This window comes from Planococcus citri, chromosome 3 (genome assembly GCF_950023065.1).
Source record: "Planococcus citri chromosome 3, ihPlaCitr1.1, whole genome shotgun sequence".
Lineage (NCBI taxonomy): Eukaryota > Metazoa > Arthropoda > Insecta > Hemiptera > Pseudococcidae > Planococcus > Planococcus citri.
Genome location: NC_088679.1, coordinates 30,199,671 through 30,221,820, shown reverse-complemented (window position 1 = coordinate 30,221,820; position 22,150 = coordinate 30,199,671). Strand labels below are relative to the sequence as shown.

General features: G+C 34.9%; 2 protein-coding genes across 4 annotated transcripts in view; one reads left to right on the top strand and one right to left on the bottom strand.

Annotated features, from left to right (window-relative positions):
- The first annotated feature begins 1,058 nt into the window (after nucleotides 1–1,058).
- LOC135840455 (uncharacterized) lies at nucleotides 1,059–4,936 on the top strand. Of its 2 annotated transcripts, none has more exons than XM_065357008.1 (4): nucleotides 1,059–2,639; nucleotides 2,844–3,301; nucleotides 3,401–3,598; nucleotides 3,686–4,936. In XM_065357008.1, the coding sequence occupies exons 1-4, from the start codon at nucleotides 2,591–2,593 to the stop codon at nucleotides 4,412–4,414; spliced, it is 1,434 nt and encodes a 477-aa protein (XP_065213080.1). In that variant the 5' UTR covers nucleotides 1,059–2,590; the 3' UTR covers nucleotides 4,415–4,936. The 2 variants fall into 2 exon arrangements, with proteins under 2 accessions (XP_065213080.1, XP_065213081.1); XM_065357009.1 differs by having other exon boundaries at nucleotides 1,061–1,462.
- Nucleotides 4,937–14,041: 9,105 nt separating this feature from the next.
- Nucleotides 14,042–22,150, bottom strand: part of Pi3K21B (phosphatidylinositol 3-kinase regulatory subunit alpha) — a 321,424-nt gene continuing 313,315 nt past the window's right edge. For both annotated transcript variants that reach the window (XM_065358072.1, XM_065358073.1), the window contains one exon: nucleotides 14,042–18,645. In XM_065358072.1, the coding sequence (XP_065214144.1) occupies nucleotides 18,399–18,645 (247 nt within the window). In that variant the 3' untranslated portion in view covers nucleotides 14,042–18,398. The remainder of the gene's footprint in view (nucleotides 18,646–22,150) is intronic.

The window sequence follows — 22,150 nt, the reverse complement described above, 5'->3', positions numbered from 1 at the left end:
CTAAAAGCCCCCGCCCCTACCCCTTGAGCTAATCCCCCCACAGTGGATCAAATCCCCCCAAAATCCGTTTTTTGTCAAAAAATTACTTTTGAGGAAAATGAGCACTGATTATTTAATCTCTCCTCAAATACCTATCAAATGAGCTATCAACCAACTCCCTAGCCCCAAGGGGGGCGCTACGACCCCTCAAAGTGATGTGATTTCAATAAGTTTACATTTCATGACTTTGGGACTTGAAACCGGTTCTAATCGATCAAAGAAAGTCAAACTTGGGGAATGAGATTATTTTGGGACCTAAAGTCGACCCCTAGGGTGGGGGAGGGTCAAATTCGAAAATTACGGTAAGGTCATTTTTTTTGGAGGGCCATAATATGGTACCAAATGAATGAAAATGGTCCAAAATCATATCATTGGTCAGTACTGCCATTGTGATCAACATATCCAAATTTCAGCTTCCTAGGTCATCCCCACTTCTTTCAAGGAGGAGAAAACCGAAAATAGGGGTAAAATGAGGGGTTTTCCACCTTAATTCCGCCTTAAATGGAGTGGGAATGACCTAGGAAGCTGAAATTTGGATATGTTGATCACAATGGGAGTACTGACCAATCATATGATTTTGGACCATTTTCATTCATTTGGTACCATATTATGGCCCTCCAAAAAATGACCTTACCGTAATTTTCGAATTTGACCCTCCCCCACCCTAGGGGTCGACTTTAGGTCCCAAAGTAATCTCATTCTCCAAGTTTGACTTTATTTGATCGATTAGAACAGGTTTCAAGACCCAAAGTCATGAAATTGAAATCACATCACTGTGAGGGGTCGTAGCGCCCCCCTTGGGGCTAGGGAGTTGGTTGATAGCTCATTTGATAGGTATTTGAGGAGAGATTAAATAATCAGTGCTCATTTTCCTCAAAAGTAATTTTTTGACAAAAAACGGATTTGGGGGGCTTTGATCCACTGTGGGGGGATTAGCTCAAGGGGTAGGGGCGGGGGCTTTTAGTATGTTGTTCACTACACCATCCTAGACAATATTCGCAAAAAAAACCTTTGATCCCAATTATGTCCGGGTCAAATCGTAATTTGACTGGGCTAATAGATTAGAACATCTTTAGCTGAGCTTAAATTTACAAGCAGCAAACACTAATATACTAATATTAGATTCGGACTCAGCGACCTTTTTTTTTTTTTTTTTTTAATTAAAAGCTGAGTACTTAAGTAAGTAACAATTTTTTTTTCAATTTTTTTTTCAGAATAAAACTTTTGGTTAGCTGATCGAGTCGAAATTTCGGCAAAAGGGAGTTTGAAAGGAAGTTTTCCGGTACGACGAATTGATTCTCGCAGTCAAAATCTCAACGAATTCATCTGTTCTCTTGAAAATGCCTGATTTTTGATTGGAGGCAGGGATTTCCAGCCAGCCAATAGCTGAAAGCCAATAGCCAATAGCCGATGCAAGCCAATGGTATTTAAGCCAATAGCCAAAAGCTAGCTTAATGAAAATTTTCCAGCCAATAGCTAATAGCCAAAAGCCAATGAACTTGAAATAATTTTCAAATTTTTCAATTTTTTTAAAAAAAATTTTTCATATTTTATTTTTTTTTCACTTACAACTCACGTCTTAAACTCACTGATACCAAAGAAATGAAATTGTCCCTTTTAACAATCATCTACGCATCATAATGAGTATTTTGAGGGGTCACATGCATTTTTGTTTTTGTAACTAAGCCAAAAGCCAGCCAATCGTCAGCCGATGAAATTTTGCCAGCCAATAGCCAGCTTTATTTAAGCCAATGAAAATCAAGCTAAAAGCTGATAGCCAAAAGCCAATCAATGATTGGCTGGAAATCCCTGAATTTGGAGGTTTCAGGCAAAAATTCGTCTACGAAAGTAGGTATTTTTAAATTACGTTTTATCTTCAATTCGAGGCCACTATAAGCATGTAAATGAGCTCGAAATTGAGCGTTATTGGTTCTTCACTTTGTAATTTTTTTTTCCTATAAAATGAATCTTTTTTGAAATTTTGAATTGATGAGCGTCGAGCACCGAAAACTGACCATGGATTTGAAAGAAATCTTGAATTGGTTAGAAAACTTCTTCATCTCGATTTTATTAGGAACTGAAACGCGTCAGTTGTATTTTGAAATCAAAGACAGATGAAGTAGCACGAGATTACGCTACGATCTACCTGTAAGATATTTTGTAAATCATAATTCATTACTCAAACTGCATCGAGGTGAATAAAAATGTAGAAATTTTTCACGCAATGCTTTTACATGTGTAGGTGAAATCTTTTTGTATTACTTTGCATGATGCATTTCTTCACCGTCCGCATCTTATAAGCAATAGAATAGGTAAAGGTATGAAAAAGCCCAAGAGCAATCAGTTAAGCACGTCTATTCACCGGTATTCGCATCGAGACAAATTTTAAAATCATTTTTTTTATCGGAACGTTTTGACGCAAAGTATTCCAAAAGATGTATTGGTTGTGATTATAATAACTCAATCGAATCTTTTATAATTTAAACGGTTATTGTTCATAATTGAATACCTAGTACGTACAGAAGTACCATACTTAATTTCTTGAATAAAAATGAAGTGTAATTTTCTTTTTATTTATGCGTTGTTTTTCAAAATCATCGGTATGTATATTTTGTATTTTACCTCGCACCCATTAGAAATTTTTTTAGTCAAAGTTTGAAGCCATTACTAATATTTAGTACTCGAATGTAGGTATCATTAGTGAATCGTGGGAGGAGGAGGGGGGGATAAAATTGATGGAAACAGCTAGTGCCAGTTGGATATTTTCAAGACACCTTAATGATCGGCTCCTATTTATTTTCCAGCTGCACAAGAATCTCCACAACTAAACCAGTCCGCTCAAAACACTCCATCTAATCAAACACCACGTCTCACAACAACCACTCCAATATCTCTGACCACATCACCAGCATCTCAACCTGCGACTAAATCAAAACCTACACCTCTTCCCGCAAGAGTATACGATAAAACAGAAGGAATGACTATCGAAGATATAATACTCTCGGAGATCAACGCGAACATCAAGATAGAAGAAAATATAGTAAACACTATACTGAAATATTCATTAAATTATAGTTCTTTTCGAGCCGTGCATTTCACCACCTATGATTACCTGTTTGAAAAGAAGATCATTGAAATTGATCTTGGTGAAGTAGGCAAAATTTTATTCGATAATTTCATGATAAATAGCTCGTACGCGGATGATCACGACAGTCCTAAGTTTTCAACACTTATACAGTGTAATGCAACTGGAAATACTACCGTAAGTACATATAATTACCAATTCAATGGGTTCGTAAGTCTAGGTACCTATCTTTCTTATTTCACTGATTTTCCACGCACATATGAAACTCTACTCTAGATCCATGTCATCTTGCCTGATATCAGTGTATCATTCAATGCAACTATAACACCTACAGAACCAGAAATACTTTCATCTAGAGGAGCAGTCTGGGGTATTTTGAGAAATGGCACTTTGATAGGCCAAATGGGAATGGATGAAAATAACACCGCCTCGAATCAAGTCACGTTCGCCAAAATATCTAATGAAATATCCGAGGTAAAATGAACATTCGATACCCTAAATCTAACATACATTAGGTATTAGGTACACCTTATAGTACTATAATCATTTTTCTTTCAACAGTTCGGCCTACACATAGACCCAGAATACCACGAACTAATTTACACCAAGTTACCCGAAGTTATCGCAGAAATAAAACATTCTTTAGAGAAATTCTTCGCAGCTCAGCTCAATCTACAAGTGCAACTTATCATGAACGTGACAACTCGTTGCTCGAAAGTTCAAGACACCGAAGACCAAACAATCAGCGAAATATACGTAATACCCGATATAAATAACGATTCGTGGAATACCGTAGATCTAGCCGTCGGTCCGGCCATAATCGAGAATCTTACGCATTTCAGCCAGATCGATTTCCAAATTTGGGACGTCTCTTTTCAAAACTTTCAAAATTTACCCTGCAGAAATGAATTATCATTTCGATTCATTACCGACTTGTTACATGGTAAAATGAAATGGAGTTATAATTCCACGCAACATAATAGTCCTTCGTTGACGTATTCGTTTAGTGTAGGTTATTTTGAAATTCGATGCGAAATGAAGCCTGTATTGGAGCCCGAAAATATAGGGCTTAATTTGGTTAAAACGTCCGTTCAAGTTAATTTAGGACAAGTACGTGTCGTTACGTCTGAACAAAATCAAGACGAAGAAGAAAAGAATTTCATCGATAGTATTCTTTCTGATTACCTTGAACTTCTGATTAAACATTGGCTTCATAAATCTGTGACTGAGAAAGTTCTGCCGAAAATTTCTTATTTTGATTGTCTTACTGGTGTGCCACAATCGACTTGATAAAAAATAATATGCATTACTTTTATGAACATTGATGAATTGTGTGAATTGTGTTTTTCATCAAAATTGTATTATTGTTATTGTAGCAATAGTTCGTTAACTTCTATCAATTTGTGGTTCCTTTTGTGTAATATCAAGTACCTATCTATTTTATTATTGAATGACTATCACTGTTTACATTTATGCCTTCCCATGAATATTTGTATTACTTCGTTGAATGTGAATTATGTAATTTGTTAGCTATTTTTTCTTCATTCTGATAGCCTCTATGATTGTTGTATAGACAAATATTGTTAATGATTTGCAGTAACCAAAGTTAAAGAACAATTTTATACCATGGAGAACACGAATTTGTTTGAAGGTGTCAGAGAAGTTGCCTACTTTCAAGGCATAAAAATCGCTCGAAACTTGGAAATTTTTAATCAAAATTTCATTTTTAATAATGACATCCTTGAAATAGTTAAAATTATAACCAGCTGTCTGAAATGAGAATAATCCGCATTAAAAAATATTAAAGTGCAACGATGACAACAAAATTTCGTTCGGCCACGGCCACCTCTAAAGTCTAAATAGTGAAATATGCTGAAAAATTCATCTACTTGGAGTATTGATTGAATAAATTAAAAAGATAGAAAATTAATAATTATTTTAATCCTGCAAAAATCAGTAGGTATACAGGGTGTTAAATAAAGCGTGGACAGTAATTTCACAATAGATCCAACTCGAGTAGACGAACAAAAAACGTTATTATGATAAGTTGCCTATCTTGTAAAATGAAGGAGCTACGTGCTCCGCAAAACTGGAAATTTACCAATTTTGAAAAATTCATCAAAAATAAGAAAACGTTTGAATCATTTAAGTGATGCCTCTAACCCATAGTATTCGAGTGGACGAACAAAAAAAGTTATTATAACCAATTGCCTATCTTCAAAATTGAAGGGGCAAGCACAATTTCAAAATTTAAATTTAGGGCACTCGAAATTTGGAAATTTTGAATCAGGTTTGCCCCTTCAATTTTGAAGATAGGCAATTGGTCATAATAACTTTTTTTGTTCATCCACTCGAGTACTATGGGTAAGGGGACATCCTTTGAACGATTCAAACATTTTCTTACCATCTGTGTATTGAAGATATTACCCCATTTTTGAACTAAAATTCACCCATTTTGAAGAATAATTCATCAAAAATAAGAAAACGTTTGAATCATTCAAGCGATGCCCCTAACCTAACCCATAGTACTCGAGTGGACGAACAAAAAAAGTTATTATGACCAATTGCCTATCTTCAAAATTGAAGGGGCAAACCTGATTCAAAATTTCCAAATTTCGAGTGCCCTAAATTTAAATTTTGAAATTGTGCTTGCCCCTTCAATTTTGAAGATAGGCAATTGGTCATAATAACTTTTTTTGTTCGTCCACTCGAGTACTATGGGTTAGAGACATCGCTTTAATGATTCAAACGTTTTCTTATTTTTGATGAATTTTTCAAAATTGGTAAATTTCTAGTTTTGCGGAGCACGTAGCGCCTTCATTTTACAAGATAGGCAACTTATCATACGTTTTTTGTTCATCTACTCGAGCCCGCCCGCCCCGCCACAGGGCTTGAAACCACCAAAACCAAAACCAAATAAAACCACCACAACCATTGTTTTTCAATTGGTTTTAACCACTACCACAACCATTTCGACTTCTTTCTGTACATTTCAAAAACAACCATAACAAAAAACCAATATGTATGTTGGAAAAAAAATTGGACTGAAAAAACCAAAACCACCAAATAGTTGTGTTCTTTGGAGAAAACCACAACCACAAGAACCATTTCAATTTTCAAATGTAACCAAACCATAACCAATAACAACCAATTCATGAAATGGTTCTTTTTGGTTTCTACAATTTTTTTCAATTTTTCCAGACCAGTGATGAAAATTTTCTGTTTTTGTTGGCAAAATTGGTAACGTAACCGTAACGTTTATGCTCGGTAATTTTTAGTTTTTATTTTTAAATAAAAATAAAAATCGTTTCGCGAATTCTAAATATCGCTGGTTATGTTTTTAATGAAATTTTGTTCTTTTCGTAAAATCGCGTAAACTGTTGGCTGTTAAATTATCGTTGTTTTTTCGTTGTTTTCGTTAGTTAATAAGTTCGTTCGCGTTAATATTGATTTGTTCATCGTATAAGAAAGTCATCGAGCGTTTGCTCTTTTTGTATAATCGTTTGGTCTGTTGATTTAGGTCAACGACCTGTTAAAATAAATATTTTCATTTATTTTATTAAAGTCGTTATGTTTTTTAGTCAGTCGAATTGGTTGATGCATTTCAATATTGAGTCAGATATTTCGACGTTTGTTGATATATCGTACATGGTAGCGTAGAGCGTAGTTCGTGAAAGCTCTGTTCTCGCAATTCGACGTCCTGTGTGGAAATTTTCTGGCTTGTGTAGCTTCAGCGTATTGGTACGTGTAGTGTTCGACGATAAATGTCGACAGTCCTGTCATACTTGCGGTCAGGAAAATCGGTCAACGTAGACGACGACGATAGTAGTTCTGTTAAGCGTAAATCGAGCGCTGAATTTCGTGGTTTTTCTGAAAAGGAAAAGCCAGAACAAAGTATTCCGAAGTCGAAAAGTAAGAGTAAAGTAAACGTAAACGTATCTGAGTCAGCAGGTGATACCGAAGCTGGTACGAGTTCCGCGGGTTCCGGTGATATCTCCAACGATCCGTCGATCCCAGTTGATCCCGTTCCTCCTCCGTCTAATCCGTCATCCGGTCCTCCACCTCCTCCACCTCCTGGTCCATCCGACGACGAGTCCGAAGGTAGTGAAAGTAGCGACGACGAGTCCGACGACGCAGTTGTAGAATCCGATTCGAGTAGTTCGTCGAGTGAAAATATGTTCGGTGCCGGTGATAATCGCGTAATGGAGTCAATGGTCTTTCGCGGTACGGGCTTCGTTTCCTGGAAGAGAAAAATAAAGGTTATTTTGGCAGCCAAAGGACTTCAGACCGCGATTCTTGAAGTAAATTCGTTATCGCCGCGTAAAAAAGCGAAAGCTTTAGAAATATTAATTAGGCACGTAGCTGAGAACGTTTTCCGATTGGTCAAGGAGACAGAGGATCCGTACGTCTTTTGGACGGAGCTCAACTCCTTGTACCAAGCGGAAAACCAAGCAGCGATAATCGATTGTCGAACTCGTATTTCGAAGATTGTCATCGATATGTACAAAGGTCCGAAGGAGTTCCTAGAGGCATTTAATACGCTCGTTAACGATATGGAGAGTTTGGACGTGAAAATGACTCCATCGGAAATCTATACGTATCTGATCAACGCGTTAGGCAATTCGCCGAAGTACGAGTCAGTGCGTATGACTGCTCGAGGACTCGTTCACGTCACAGCTGGAGATCCGAATCCAAAAGTGATTTCGTCTTTGCTTTTGAGTTTGGAAGATGCCTCGAAGAACTCCTCGACTTCGAAGAGTTCGACAAGTACCGGTTCAGCGATGGCCGCGTCCGATCAATCCGGTAATAATAATAATAATCGTAATCGTAGTCGTAATAAATCGCGTAATCGTAGTTCGAACTCGTCCGGTAATTCGTCGAACGGTAACGGTGATCGTAGTGGTAGTAATGGCTTCGTTCAAGCCAAAGATCGTACCTGTTATAAGTGTCACAAACGTGGTCACATGGCCAAGTCTTGTCGATCCGCCGGAGGGAATTATAGAAACGATACCAACCCTCGGGGAAGTATCGTTTGCTATCGTTGCAATCAGACAGGGCATATCGGCCGGAATTGCCCTCAAAACGGTGAATCGTCGCGTAATAACGGTGGTAACGGTTCGTCGAATGGTACGTCGGGTACGTCTGGTACTGCAGGTTCGTCCGGTTCGTCAGGTCCTCGTCCTTCAATCGCGTTAGGTCTTTTTCCGTCGACATCTGGAAAAAAAAAGAAAATTTTTCGTTAGATGAAGGTCGTAGGTGTAATATCGTAGATGAATTCATGAAAGATAGGTTCGGTCGTAGTAATTTCGGTGACAGTGTTGCGATTTCTAATTTCGGTACGTCGCGTAACGTGAATATAGGGTCGAATTATTTTTTGGGAGATTCGACTGCCTTAAACCTCGGTGAAGAAAATGCGTATGTCGAGACAAACGACGACGACGGCGTCGATTTCATCACGTTTGTCGTCGACAGTGGTGCGACTTCGCATTTTCTCAAACATCCCGGAGTCCTGATCGATGAGAGGAAAGTAAACGAGAGTTTGCAATCCGCTCATTGTGAGGTTTCTCTGATGAAAGAGGGAGTAGGTAAATTGAGAGTTCTCGCCGATGACGGAAACGTCTATTGGTTGAATGAGGTATTCTACGTACCTAGTCTTTCTTTTAGTCTTCTGTCCGTGTCGAAAATCGTAGCGAATGGTTATCGTTTCTTCTTCGATGAAGATCCTCGTTTGGAAGATTCTGCGGGAAATATTGTATCTAGATTAGTTCTTAACGATAATGGATTATATACGATTCAGTTTATGATTAATATACCTCCTATGTTGTACTCTTGTTCCAATTATTCATCTGCGTTGATTACAAACGATAATAGTGACTCGACAAATGTAGGTAATACTTCGACGACGATAGGTAATGATTCTGGAGTTGTAGTTTCGAACGTTTCAAGTGTAGGTATAGGAAATACCGGTACGATTAGTGACAGTGATGTAAATCTGAAAAACAAAAAACAGAAAAATAAATTGAAAGGTGTAGGTGACATCTGGCATCGTAGGTTGGCTCATACGAGCAAGACGGTGTTGGATAAAATTCCTGAGTTACGTGGATGTGATTGTCCACCTTTTAATCAATGTCAAATTTGCTGTAAAGCAAAACAAAAGAAACATACCTACGATTCAAGTAGGTATAGGTATCCGAATCCGCTCGATCTTGTTCATATTGACGTAATGGGTCCTATTACAGAAGGACTAGAAGGCGAGCGATATTTGATTGGCTTCGTAGATGACTGTACGAGATGGGGAGTAACGTTCGGAATGAGAAGTAAAAGTGAAGTAGGTACCTACCTAAAAAAATATGTTAATATTAGTGAAACGTTATGGAATACGAAAGTGAAGCGTATAAGGTGCGACAACGCTAGTGAGTTTATCGGAGGTACCTTTAAAGAGTTTGTCGACGAAAAGGGCATATCTATGCAGAACAGTGAGCCGTACGAGAAGCAGCATAACGGTACCGTCGAGCGTTTTTTCAGAACCATCCAAGAAAAAATGCGAGCTTTGTTATTTGAAGGCGGATTAACGAATAAATTCTGGCTTTACGCTGCATACACGGCAAACTACGTGTACAATCGTTTACCGCATTCTGCCTTGAACGATTTGTCACCGTACGAGCTGTGGAATCGCCGAAAGCCGGATTTATCGAGAGTGAGATTGTTTGGAAGCGTAGCACGAGTTCTTGTACCGCCTGAAAAGAGAAAGAAAACCGATGAGAAGTCGTTAGATATGGTGTTGTTAGGTTTTACAGAGACAGGTTATGTATTGTACGATGTTTTACGAAACAAGTTTACAAATTCGAGTTGCGTAGAAGTCGATGAAACGCGTAAGATACATGATATCATCAACGATCATTTGATAAAAACGTCTGTAACTGTAAGTATAAATGACGTAGATATCATACCTACGAATCAGCAAGATGTACGTAGTTCGGTAGAGCCAGCTCCTGGGTGCTCATCTTGGGTAAACCCAGATGAGTTGAGCGAAGCCGAACGTAGCGGTGAAATTCACGTTGATCGTAGTATGATTGATACCTCAGCTACCGACGATCGATCCGACGATTTTGCTGATTTTGCATTGGCTAGCGTCGATGATTTATCGTACGAAGAAGCTCTGAACGGTCCAGAAGCGAAGTACTGGAAGGTAGCAATCGACGAAGAATTACAGGCGATGAAAGTAAAAGACGTTTGGTATCCGGTCTCTGAAAGTAGCGTAAAAGGTGAAAATTATTCAAAGGTAGATAGCAAATGGGTATTGAAAAAGAAAATCAACTCGAATGGTGGGGTGAAGTATAAAGCGCGATTGGTTTTACGAGGTTTTAAAGATAGTCATTTTTACGAGCTAGATGAAATATACGCGCCAACCCCAAACCAACCGATAATTCGATCGATGTTAAATCTAGCGGTAGTAAATCGTTGGCAATTACGCCAATTAGATGTTAGCACAGCGTTCTTGAACGGTGACATTAATCGAAATGTGATGTTTAATCCACCGAAAGGGACTAACGAAGAAAAAGGAGTAGTATACGTTTTGAAGAGATCGTTATATGGTCTAAAAACAAGTCCGAAGTCCTGGAACGCTAAGCTAAATTCGTACTTACTTTCGTTGGGTTTTTCCAGAAGCAAAGTAGATCCATGTGTCTACTATGATTCGGAAAATCCTCTTCGGTGTGTGTTCGTAGTCTATGTCGACGATTTTCTTATCACTGGGTGTGATGATCGTCTTATCGAGTGGTTAGTTAAGCGACTGAATGAACGTTTTGGAATTAGAGACCTGGAACAATGCAAGAAATTCATTGGAATGGAAATTAATCGTAGTAAAGATCGTTTAGAAATTCATCAAAATTCATATATCGAACAGTTAGTTAATGATTACGGGCTGTCTAATTCGAATAGTATTTCGACTCCTATGGAACCGAACTTGAAGATTACAAATCTCAAGCTCGATAAACGTTTCGAAACCAAAGTGCGTGGTCTCTTAGGAAGTTTAAGTTACATTGCAAGAGGAACACGTCCTGATATTGCGTTTGCTGTAAACTTCCTAAGCAGATACCAGCACTTGGCAAATAAGGAGCTATTCGAATACAGCAAGCGTATCTTAAGGTATTTACGTAGTACGTTAGACGTGAAACTTACCTACGTAATACCTGAAGTAGTCGATAAACACTCTGTAAGAGTGTACGTAGATTCGGACTTCGCCGGTGATAGTTTAGATAGGAAGTCAACATCTGGAATTTTCGTACTGCACTATGGCAACGTAATTGACTGGGTAGTCAAGAAACAAAATTGTGTTAGTCTTTCGTCGTGCGAAGCTGAATATGTTGCGTTAAGTACGTCTGGAAAGGAAGTCTTGGCTTGGCGAAATCTGTTTGTCGAATTAGAAGTTCGTATTGACACCGTACCGGTGTATTGCGATTCGAATGCAGCGATTGCCGTTGCGAATACGGTCGAATCAAAACGTACCAGACATATCGATGTCAGTTATCACCATATTCGCGACTTGATTTTGAAAAATGTGATCTATCTTCAAAAGATTTCATCGATAGATCAACTGGCCGATTTGCTAACGAAAGCCACTACCCGTACGATCTTCGAACGTTTGTGTAAAATATTGTATCGCGTTTAAACTTTAGTGTTCGAGTCGATTTTAGTATTATTTAAGCTAAATTTTGCTGTAAAAATATTTTTATTTTAATCGTAGTGTTTACAAACACCGGTATTGATAAGAAGCAACAAGTTTTTCGTTTTATTTAGTGGTACGCGTGTTAGTTAAAATATTTTTATGGTGGGGTGTTGGCAAAATTGGTAACGTAACCGTAACGTTTATGCTCGGTAATTTTTAGTTTTTATTTTTAAATAAAAATAAAAATCGTTTCGCGAATTCTAAATATCGCTGGTTATGTTTTTAATGAAATTTTGTTCTTTTCGTAAAATCGCGTAAACTGTTGGCTGTTAAATTATCGTTGTTTTTTCGTTGTTTTCGTTAGTTAATAAGTTCGTTCGCGTTAATATTGATTTGTTCATCGTATAAGAAAGTCATCGAGCGTTTGCTCTTTTTGTATAATCGTTTGGTCTGTTGATTTAGGTCAACGACCTGTTAAAATAAATATTTTCATTTATTTTATTAAAGTCGTTATGTTTTTTAGTCAGTCGAATTGGTTGATGCATTTCAATATTGAGTCAGATATTTCGACGTTTGTTGATATATCGTACAGTTTTTTGGTCTCAAATCAGACAATACTCGTACCTTAATTTTGTTTTTGGTTTTATTTGAAAATTCAAAAATTTTTTGATTGATATCAAAACCACCACAACCAAGAAAACCATTTGAAAATTTGAAATGGTTTTTCATATCAAAAACCACCACTACCAAAAAAAAAAGTATTATTACAAAACCAAAACCACATCCACACCATATTAAAAAAAAATTGAAACCATTTCAAAACCAGAACCAGAAAAACTGTGATTGAAAAACCAATTCAGAAACCATAACCAAAAACCATTATTTTTGAGTCCTTTAAAAACCACCTACCACAACAACCAATAAAATCCAAAATGGTTTTAAGCCCTTGCATCTATTATGAAATTATTGCCCACGTTTTATTCAACACCCTGTATATAGACAGCTTAATCTACAAATTGTTCATGAAATTGGCGCTCTCTATGTCATTAAAACTGAACATGTTCCGATTTTTATATTCCTAGCGCAATCTACATATAAGCTTTAAAATGAAGTAATCCAGGTGAAATTTTACGAAAACCAGTCCACCATTCGCACTTGACAGCAAAGTAGTCGCCATCTAGCGGTCGAAACAGAACTACAACGAAACTAGGATATAATTTTTCGTTACATGTATTCTTATGGGAGATTTGCGATTTTCAAAAATTAATTAAAAATCGTGTAATTATCGTAGGAGTGTAATTTTTACTTCAAATGAATGTTTAATTCTTCTACTTTTTGAGAAAATTTATTACAATCTCTTAAACATGGTTTTTCTTGCAAAAAAATTGCACCGCATTTACAACGTATTTGCATTGTTTATTGTATCCTGAAATGCTGAAAAACATAGGAAGTGCAAAGCAATTTTTTCACAAGAAAAACAATGTTTAAGAAATTGTAATAAATTTTCTCAAAAAGTAGAAGAATTAAACATTCATTTGATGTAAAAATTACACTCCTACAATAATTACACGATTTTTAATTAATTTTTGAAAATCGCAAATCTCCCATAAGAATACATGTAATGAAAAATGTTATCCTAGTTTCATTGCTCGTAGCAGCGCTATCTATTGGGACTGTCAACTGCGAATAGTGGCGAAACGAGAGCTAGATATGCGCGTGGCGCTATCTTTCCGAATATACATATAGGAACTAACTAGAAAAAGAGTATTAGAGAAATCGTTTTTCAATGCTCTTTCTCGACTTAGTTCATTGCATATCTGAGAGATAGCGCCACGCGCATATCTAGCTCTCATTTCATCAATTTTTCAACTTCGTTTTAAAAAAAAACAGAACGAAGTTTCAGTTTTATTTCGATAGATGGCGCTGTTCACCCATCGATTTCTTGAATTTTAAATCAAGAGTCAAGACTAGTATTCCGAGTTGATCGACATAGAGGGCGCTGAATGTCACCTAAACCAGAAGCTTGTTAATCGAGTTGCCAAACGTGATTAAAATATTGATTGTTCACTGGGAATTCATTTATTCAGATGTTTTCTGATGTCTTAAAATGCAGATTTACACCTATTTGAGATTGCTGATAACGACTTCGACATTTTTACGATATTCACTTGAATTTCAACGCTCATTTCAGCTCTCCCCCCACTCCCACTGTAGGATCAATCCTTTAAAATAAAACTCAACTTCACGTGTAATAAAAGCGAAATAATTTATTTCCATTGAAGCTGGTAATACAAAAAAAAAAGACAGAAAAAAATGTAACATATATGAACAGAGATAATACCTACATATTCGTATTAATCGCACATCGATAACAAGATATATAATAATATACAAATCGTGTCCTAAACATTAAGACCGCTGTTATAATGCGCTTATAAAATACCGAACGATTTAAAAATCAGTTCTCGATACTTTTCAGATATATAAAAGCTTCTCGAGAACAATGAAAGTACACATCCAACGCGACACAAAAAAAAATATACGACAGAGAAACAAAAGAAAATAAAAACCATAAAAGTATCATAGGAACTGAATATAATTAAATCGTGTTTTAAACTCACACCCTTTGGATTCATCTTGGAATTTTTTATATTATTTTTTTCAACAAAATAACAGCGATTCGCAAGCTCAATATGGCGTTCTTTGAAAATCAAACCCCCGGCAGTTGGAAAATATAAGAGCTTTAAAAAATAAATCACCTTTTTACGTTGAACACATCTCGTCAATTTTTTGTTTTTCTTGTTTCAAAAAAACGCGGCGATTATGGCACAGAAAACATAAATACCCTCCCGTACAAAAACAAAAAAAAAAAGAGAGACGAAAGAACAAAAAAAAAAAAAAAGAAGTAGAAGAAGAAGAAGAGAAAAAAAACAATATACATAAAAAAGTAAACAATATTGTTCAACAAAAAAACTTACATAAAAAAAGTTAAATCTAATACTTCAATATAACATTCGAGAGAGGTAGACCGACACGATATATAATATAATAAAAACTCCGCATAACTCGTACATACTACAACATCCTACAACACAAAGACTAGTCCAAAAATTGAAAAAAATATATTACGCCGATAGCTCATCTACTACCACGAGTCATGCTACTCCTCCGCTCCATATAATGATCAACAAAATATACATAAAAAAATAATCAAAACAAAGCATAGGTATAAAAAATACGCGTAAAAAAACAAACAAATCGATTCTTAAAATACAAACAACAAGTTAAAAAAAAGCGCGATAACGTTTTCACAAATCGTTGTAAAATTCTATACACAGCTAAAAAGTCTCGTTAACTGATTATAGTATATACACGTAATATGTATTTTCATTTTGTAGGTAATTAATGTATTCAATTTTCCCCCCAACTGTAAAATGCACTTAAGCAATATATACTCACATTGAAACGATCACTTTGTATGTATAAAATTAATAACGCTTAACAGCCCAACAATTATAATCTTACCAAGTAAGAAACAATAAAATTATCACTGGCATCGATAAATACTTCCTTATAATAACCACATCATCGACAGACTTGACTCGTTTTCTTGTTCAAAATTTTCATTCACTTTTTCAGTTTTAAAACTCGCGCCACACCACGTTTGACTATAAACCAACTTTTTTTTACGTAGATAAAAAAAGGTGATGTTAATTTTAAAATTGAGATCTTAAAAATTAAACAAACTTATTTTGAAATATTTGAAAAAAATCCATTAAAAATTATAGTGTAAGATGTTAACGAAAGACATTGTTGATTTTTTTCAAAATTAAAAAAAAAGGTAATAAAATAACGTTTAAAATTACTCGTTAGGGTTACGTCAATAAAATTCTACCAGTGGAATATTCAATCGTCAAAAATTACCCTATTATTCCAACCGAAGATGAGTATTGATTTGAAATTTAAAAATATTTTTAATACGTAAATTAAAATGATAATATCAATCGCAAATAGTGGAATTAAAATCGACGATCGGGTTCTTCTGCATAAAACTGGAATACCAGACCGTCAATGATAATTTTGAGATTCAAATTCTAAAATTTCAACTTTTGAAATGAAAAAGGGCGCAAAGGTGAGACGTGGAACTGAACTCTAAAATTTTTAAATCATTTTTGAAAAAACAGACCGTCTAACAAACTTTTGATATTCAAATGCATGACTGTTATAAGGCTTTGCATGACTTTTTTTCTAGAAAAAACACAAAAATGAAACGTTTTCAGTTTTTACATCCTTTCCTGCTCCCTCCTCAAAAAAAACAACTTTTTGTTTTTTTAAAAACTTTTTTTGTGGTTAGAAATTTTTTTATTTTTTTGGTTTAAAAAAAAGATTTATTTTGTTTTTGAAAAAATTAATTTTTTTTGTGTTTGGAAAAAAATTAATTTTTTTTGTTTTTTTAAAAAAAATGATTTTTTTTGTTTTTTTAAAGAAATGATTTATTTGTTTTTTTAAAAAAAATGATTTTTTTTGTTTTTTAAAAAAAATTGATTGGTTTTTGTTTTTTTAAAAAAATTAATTTTTTTATCTTTCTTAGAAAAAAAATAATTTTTTTTTATCTTTGAAAAAAGATTAATTTTTTTTGTTTTTTGAAAAAAATGATGATTTTGGGTAGAGATTTTCAAGGAAATGATAATATTCTTATTATTCAACTCCTACAAGAAGAAAGAAATTTCGAAAAAAAGACAATTTTGGTGAAAATAATGACAACTTTTGGTGAAAAAATGTAACAATTTTTCGTAAAATAAAATAAGTCCACAGTTGAAGAAAAAAATTATCAATTAGTGGAAAAGTGTGAATTATTGGTAAACAAATTGTAGCCATAAAAAAATGACTACCAAATCAATTTTAATTTTCAGTGAAAAATGTGTTGATTTTTTCGGGGGGGGGGGGGGGGGAGAGGATGCAAAACAAGAAGTTCCCTAATACTAAATTATCAATAGTTTGGGTTCGTTCATTTTATTTATGGCAAATTTCTGAAACTTCAAAAACTTAGTTTTCCGCCTCAAAAAATTCCTGCTTGTCTTTTAGAAATTATTTTGCATTTCTGCAGCCTCCAAATTTATTTAAAAAAAACAGTTTCAATGTTTTTTTTTTCAATAAAAGATCATTTGATGAAATAAAAGCGAAGAAATTGAGAACATTATAACATTAGTTCGAAAAAATATTCGTTAGAAACAAAATTAAAATGCAAAAGATTAAAAAAATCGACAAAAATCATTTTTTTTTTAAATAAAAAAGTTGCAAATTTTTTGCTTCAAGGGGACTATAAAATAAAATCTTTATTTTTCGCCTACTTTTTCACTCTGTCCTTCCCCCTCCCCCCGCAAAAGAGATAGTTGAAATATTGAATTGATTTTCTTCGTCAATTTTACAGAAATATCACAAATTCCCCTCGTCCGAGCCCCCTCTTTATACAGAAATATAAAAATAACAATAATAGAACATTGAAGACTCGAGTTCCATTGTTAATTTTGGATGAAGTTAATTTCGAAATAAATTCATCCAGGGGGTCCGAAATTCCCTTCCTCTATTTTTTCATTTTGATTATGCTCATATTTCTCAATTTCAATATTTCAACAACTTTTTCGTTTTTCGACGCTCATTTCCAAAATTTTTATTTTTTTTCAACTTTTTGACGAAAATGTCCATCAACAGCTTTTTCAAGAATCATGACAAATAAATTGATTTATCTTTTTTAAAGATAATTATTCATTAAAATTCTTCACCGGGCACTTTTTTGAAATAATTTTTTCAAATTTTGACGTTTGACAACGAATTTTTAAAACATTCGCAAAGAAATTACAAAAATTACAGATTTTGATTAATATCAGTTTCCCTACGAAGAGCTCAGCTGCACGGAACCAGCCCCCTTCCACACCAAAATTGGTCAATTTTTTAAAACAAACAAAACATTTCGTCCAATCGACACAGATTCCATTTGCGATTGATTTAATCAATCCCTCCTCCTAACGTTACCAGAACTCGTGAAAAATTCGAAAAAAATAATAATTTGAAAAAAAACGACACACGTATATAATAATTACACCGGTGTAGGTACACTCACACAACAAACACACTCACGCGACGATTATTTATCACAACCGGATATAACTCGACGTTTATATATTTTTGAAAAACAAATACACGTCGATGATGCCTCGATGGGGGCGACGGTATCTTGAAACACATACGGATATATAAGGGAGAACACAACGGTTACAACAAGACAAAAAAAAATATTTAAGAACGAAAAAAAAAAACACAACAACAATAACGACCACCAAAATTATTATGAAACACGTGTCACTTGATTTCTTTCTCTTTCTTGCACATTTTTACCCCAGGTCGAGTCGTAAGGCCGTATCACTTACTGGAAGTAAAAAATACTACTCGTACAATCGTACATCTACGTCTTAGTACGTCACATAGGTACAATACATACGTTAAGAATAAGGTGTGAACAAAAAAAAAACCCTCTCATTCTTGAAATAAAAGTAAATCAGCGAGCGTTAGATTCTGACAACTGTATTTGTTGTCAGAATTTGTTTGTCATTTAGCGCTGTTTATGTTTACTTTAACGTAATTACTTTCTTCCGGAATACCGCCGGTGGTGAAACGATCTTCGTAAATTGGATGCGCCAATGTTGTGGTAAGTACGTCGTTATGCTCTTCCAGCGAGTTCTGCGAATAATGCAGCACCAACGATTTCAACGAGTCGTAGATATTGTAAGGTTCGGCGAATCCGTATCCACGAGGGGTTTGGTAAATGATACAGTGATTAACCGTTCCGTTACATCTGCAAAGGCGAAAATCAAACACGAATTATTATTATTAGTAATTTAGCATCGCCAAGTGTAATGCAAAATAAACCATATTCTATTCTATGACCTCTTAATTTGGGAGGGAGGGGGGGGGGTGAAATGATTTTATGATTTTATGTGACATTTCTCTGTCATAAATCGTTTCATTTCCAGAAGTTTTGTACAGGTATCAAAATAAGTGGAAGAGGAGTCAAATTCCCTAAAAATGTTGAAAATTGTCATTTTAGTCATTTTTGGCAGTTTCAGAGCACATACTCAATTTTTTCAAAAATAAGTACCCAACTACAGCAACTAAAAAAGTTCAAAAAATGTAACCAAAAATGTTATAAATGAGCAAAATATTTCAATTAAAATTTAAAAATAAAATTGGATTGAAACTGGGGCAATTTCAGTAAAAAATTAGGATCTTTGGCAATTTTCAACAATTAACAATCGAGACTTTTTTCAATTTTTGGCAAAAAGTTATACTTGGACAATATTCTACAGAAAGGCGAAATTCTATGGAAATTTATGGCACAAAAGTGAGCCTTCTTGGGCAAATTTTGAAAAATTGAGTTTTTTTTTGAAATTTTTTACAGAAAATTACCAATTTTATGAAATAAATTTTTATTATTTTTAGCTGTAAACAAAACTTTGACAATTCTAGCAAATGAGGTTTTTTTTTTTAGGAATTTTCGACGAAAAAAAGAAATTTTCTGTCAGTGATTTTTTTTTAAAGCGGGGCTTTTTGGAAATTTTTAGTAAAAAAAAACAAGACTGGGCCATTTTTTGGAAAAAAAAGCAAAATTTTTGTGCAACTTTTAAAATTTTTTACCAAAAATTAATAATATTTTTAAGATGAATTTTACCATTTTTCAGCTGTAAGTAAGCGAAACTTTGACAATTATAGCAAAAGAAAGGACTTTTTAGAAATTTTTGGTGAAAAAAAAACTTTACAGAACTTTTAAAAATGTGACTTTTGACAATTTCAGAAAGAAAAGCGAGACTTTTACGCATTTTTTTAAAAATGAGATTTTTTGCAAATTTTTGCAAAAAGGCGACAATTTTTAGAAATTTTTAACGAAAAACGACAATTGAATGGTGCTTTTCAAGAAGGTCCTATCGACCGATAGGACCTTTTTGAGGAGTTCATGAAATTTGAATCTCTGACGTTTTCTACACAAGATGGTGCAAACCGCAGCGCTCCATGTGGTGTTGTTCACAAACAGCAGCTATATGAAGTTGGCTAGGAAACGCAACTGGAAAATGCGCGCATTACCTTCTTCTCCGAAATGGTTGATCACAACTATACCAGAAGGCACTCTTGAGTAGTAATTTTCAACGCAGAATTCAAATTTTGAGTCAATTTTGCCCCTCGACCCCAAGGGGGGGTGATACCAAATGAAAATTTGGGGAAAATGTGAAAAAATCGAGTATAGTGTCGAAATCTTGATACTTTGGGTTAAAAACAACGATTTTTGAGTCAATTTACCTCGTAGCCCCCTAGGGGGGGTGGTATCAAATAAAAATGCGAAAAACTCGAGTATAGTGTCGAAATCTTGGTACATTTGGGCTGAAAACCCGATTTTCGAGCCAATTTTGTCCTTCGCACGCCAGGGAGGAAGGGGGTGGTACCAAATCGAAATTTGGGGAAAACAGTGAAAAAATCGAGTGCGCACTCACACATGCATGGCTAAAGTATGAGATGATACAGATTTTCGCAGGTTTCCGCAGGTAAATCGATCGCAGTTGTTTTACATACACTAAAATGCATAATTTTTCATATTCGTCGTTTTGGGGAATGCTGGCGGAAGAAACTTCTGCCCTACAGTATTAAAGATATTACATTAAAGTACTCAATTTTTTCACTTTTATCCTAAATTTTGATTAGGTACCACACCCCTCCCCCCGGAAGCCGAGGGACAAAATTGACTCGAAAATCGGGTTTTCAGCCCAAATGTACCAAGATTTCGACACTATACTCGATTTCTTCGCATTTTTATTTGGTACCACCCCCCCTGGGGGGCTACGAGGGAAATTGACTCAAAAATCGTTGTTTTTAACCCAAAGTATCAAGATTTCGACACTATACTCGATTTTTTCACATTTTCCCAAAAATTTTCATTTGGTACCACCCCCCTGGGGGGCTACGAGGGAAATTGACTCAAAAATCGTAGTTTTCAACTCAAAGTATCAAGATTTTGACACTATACTCGATTTTTTCACATTTTCCCCAAATTTTCATTTGGTACCACCCCCCCTGGGGGTCGAGGGGCAAAATTGACTCAAAATTTGAATTCTGCGTTGAAAATTACTACTCAAGAGTGACTATTTCATGTTTTTGGTGGGTTTGAGAAGGAATAAAATCGATTTTTAGGTGAATAACCGCAAGAAGGTCCTATCGAGGTCTCTTTTGTAAAGCGCTCCCATGGAAATGTTGGTGGTGGAAAAAAAATTACTACGCAGGAAATAAATAGTGGAAAGATGCTTCTATTCAACAAAAAAAACCGGAGCTCGCTATATCATTTTAAACCAAAATGGCAAAACACTGAAATATAAAAATGCGTTTTTCTCAAAACCAGTTTTTTGTCGATAGGACCTTCTTGAAAAGCACCATTCAATTATGGATGCAATTTTGATGAAAGGTAAGACTTTTTTGCTGTTTTTGGGAGGGGGGGGGGCAAAAAGCGAGACTTGATAATTTTAGCAAAAAGGCAGGGATTTTTGGCTAAGATCGAAAACTTGAATCAATTATTTGCAAAAAAAACTCGTCTTTATGGCTATATTTGGTAAAAAAGCGATTTTATTTGCAATTTTATGCAAAAACGCAAAACTTAGATGCAGTTTTTTGGTCCTCCCGCACAAAACATCGCAAGTTGGAAAACATTTTGGATAAAAATACGAAAGAAATTTTTTTAAAAATTGTCTGTACTTATCTGCGCCAGAATTGCTCTATCTAGATAACTCCATTTCATTTTCAAAAAAAAAAAAATCTGATTTTTTAAACAATTGAAGAGTGATATTCCAAAACTCGCTTTGTCCATTTTTATCAAAGTTGGGTTTTCAGTGGTACTTGGTAGATGAAGTATTAACTCACATTCCTACATCATCAACCTACCAAAATGAGGTGTTAAACTCACCTAAATAGCCAATTCACTAAAAATTAAAAAAAAAATAATGTTCCAAAACGCGCTTTGTCCATTTTTATTGAAATTTTTTCAGCAGTATTCAGTGGATGAAATGTATACCTACACTCCTACATCATAAGTCCACCCAAATAAAGTGCTAAGCTCGCCTAAAAATCCAATTTACCCGTTTAAAGGGAAACTGTTTTTCCTCTCTCCTGAAAAGTTGTGAAAATGGACAAACCGAGTTTTGGAATATCACTCTTCAATTTCGATCCATTAGTGAAAAGTCTTCAGTTGAAAAAAAAAGAAATTAATTTGACTAGTTTAGGGGGAATTTCAACACAAAACTTCAAAAAAAAATTTTTAATTATTA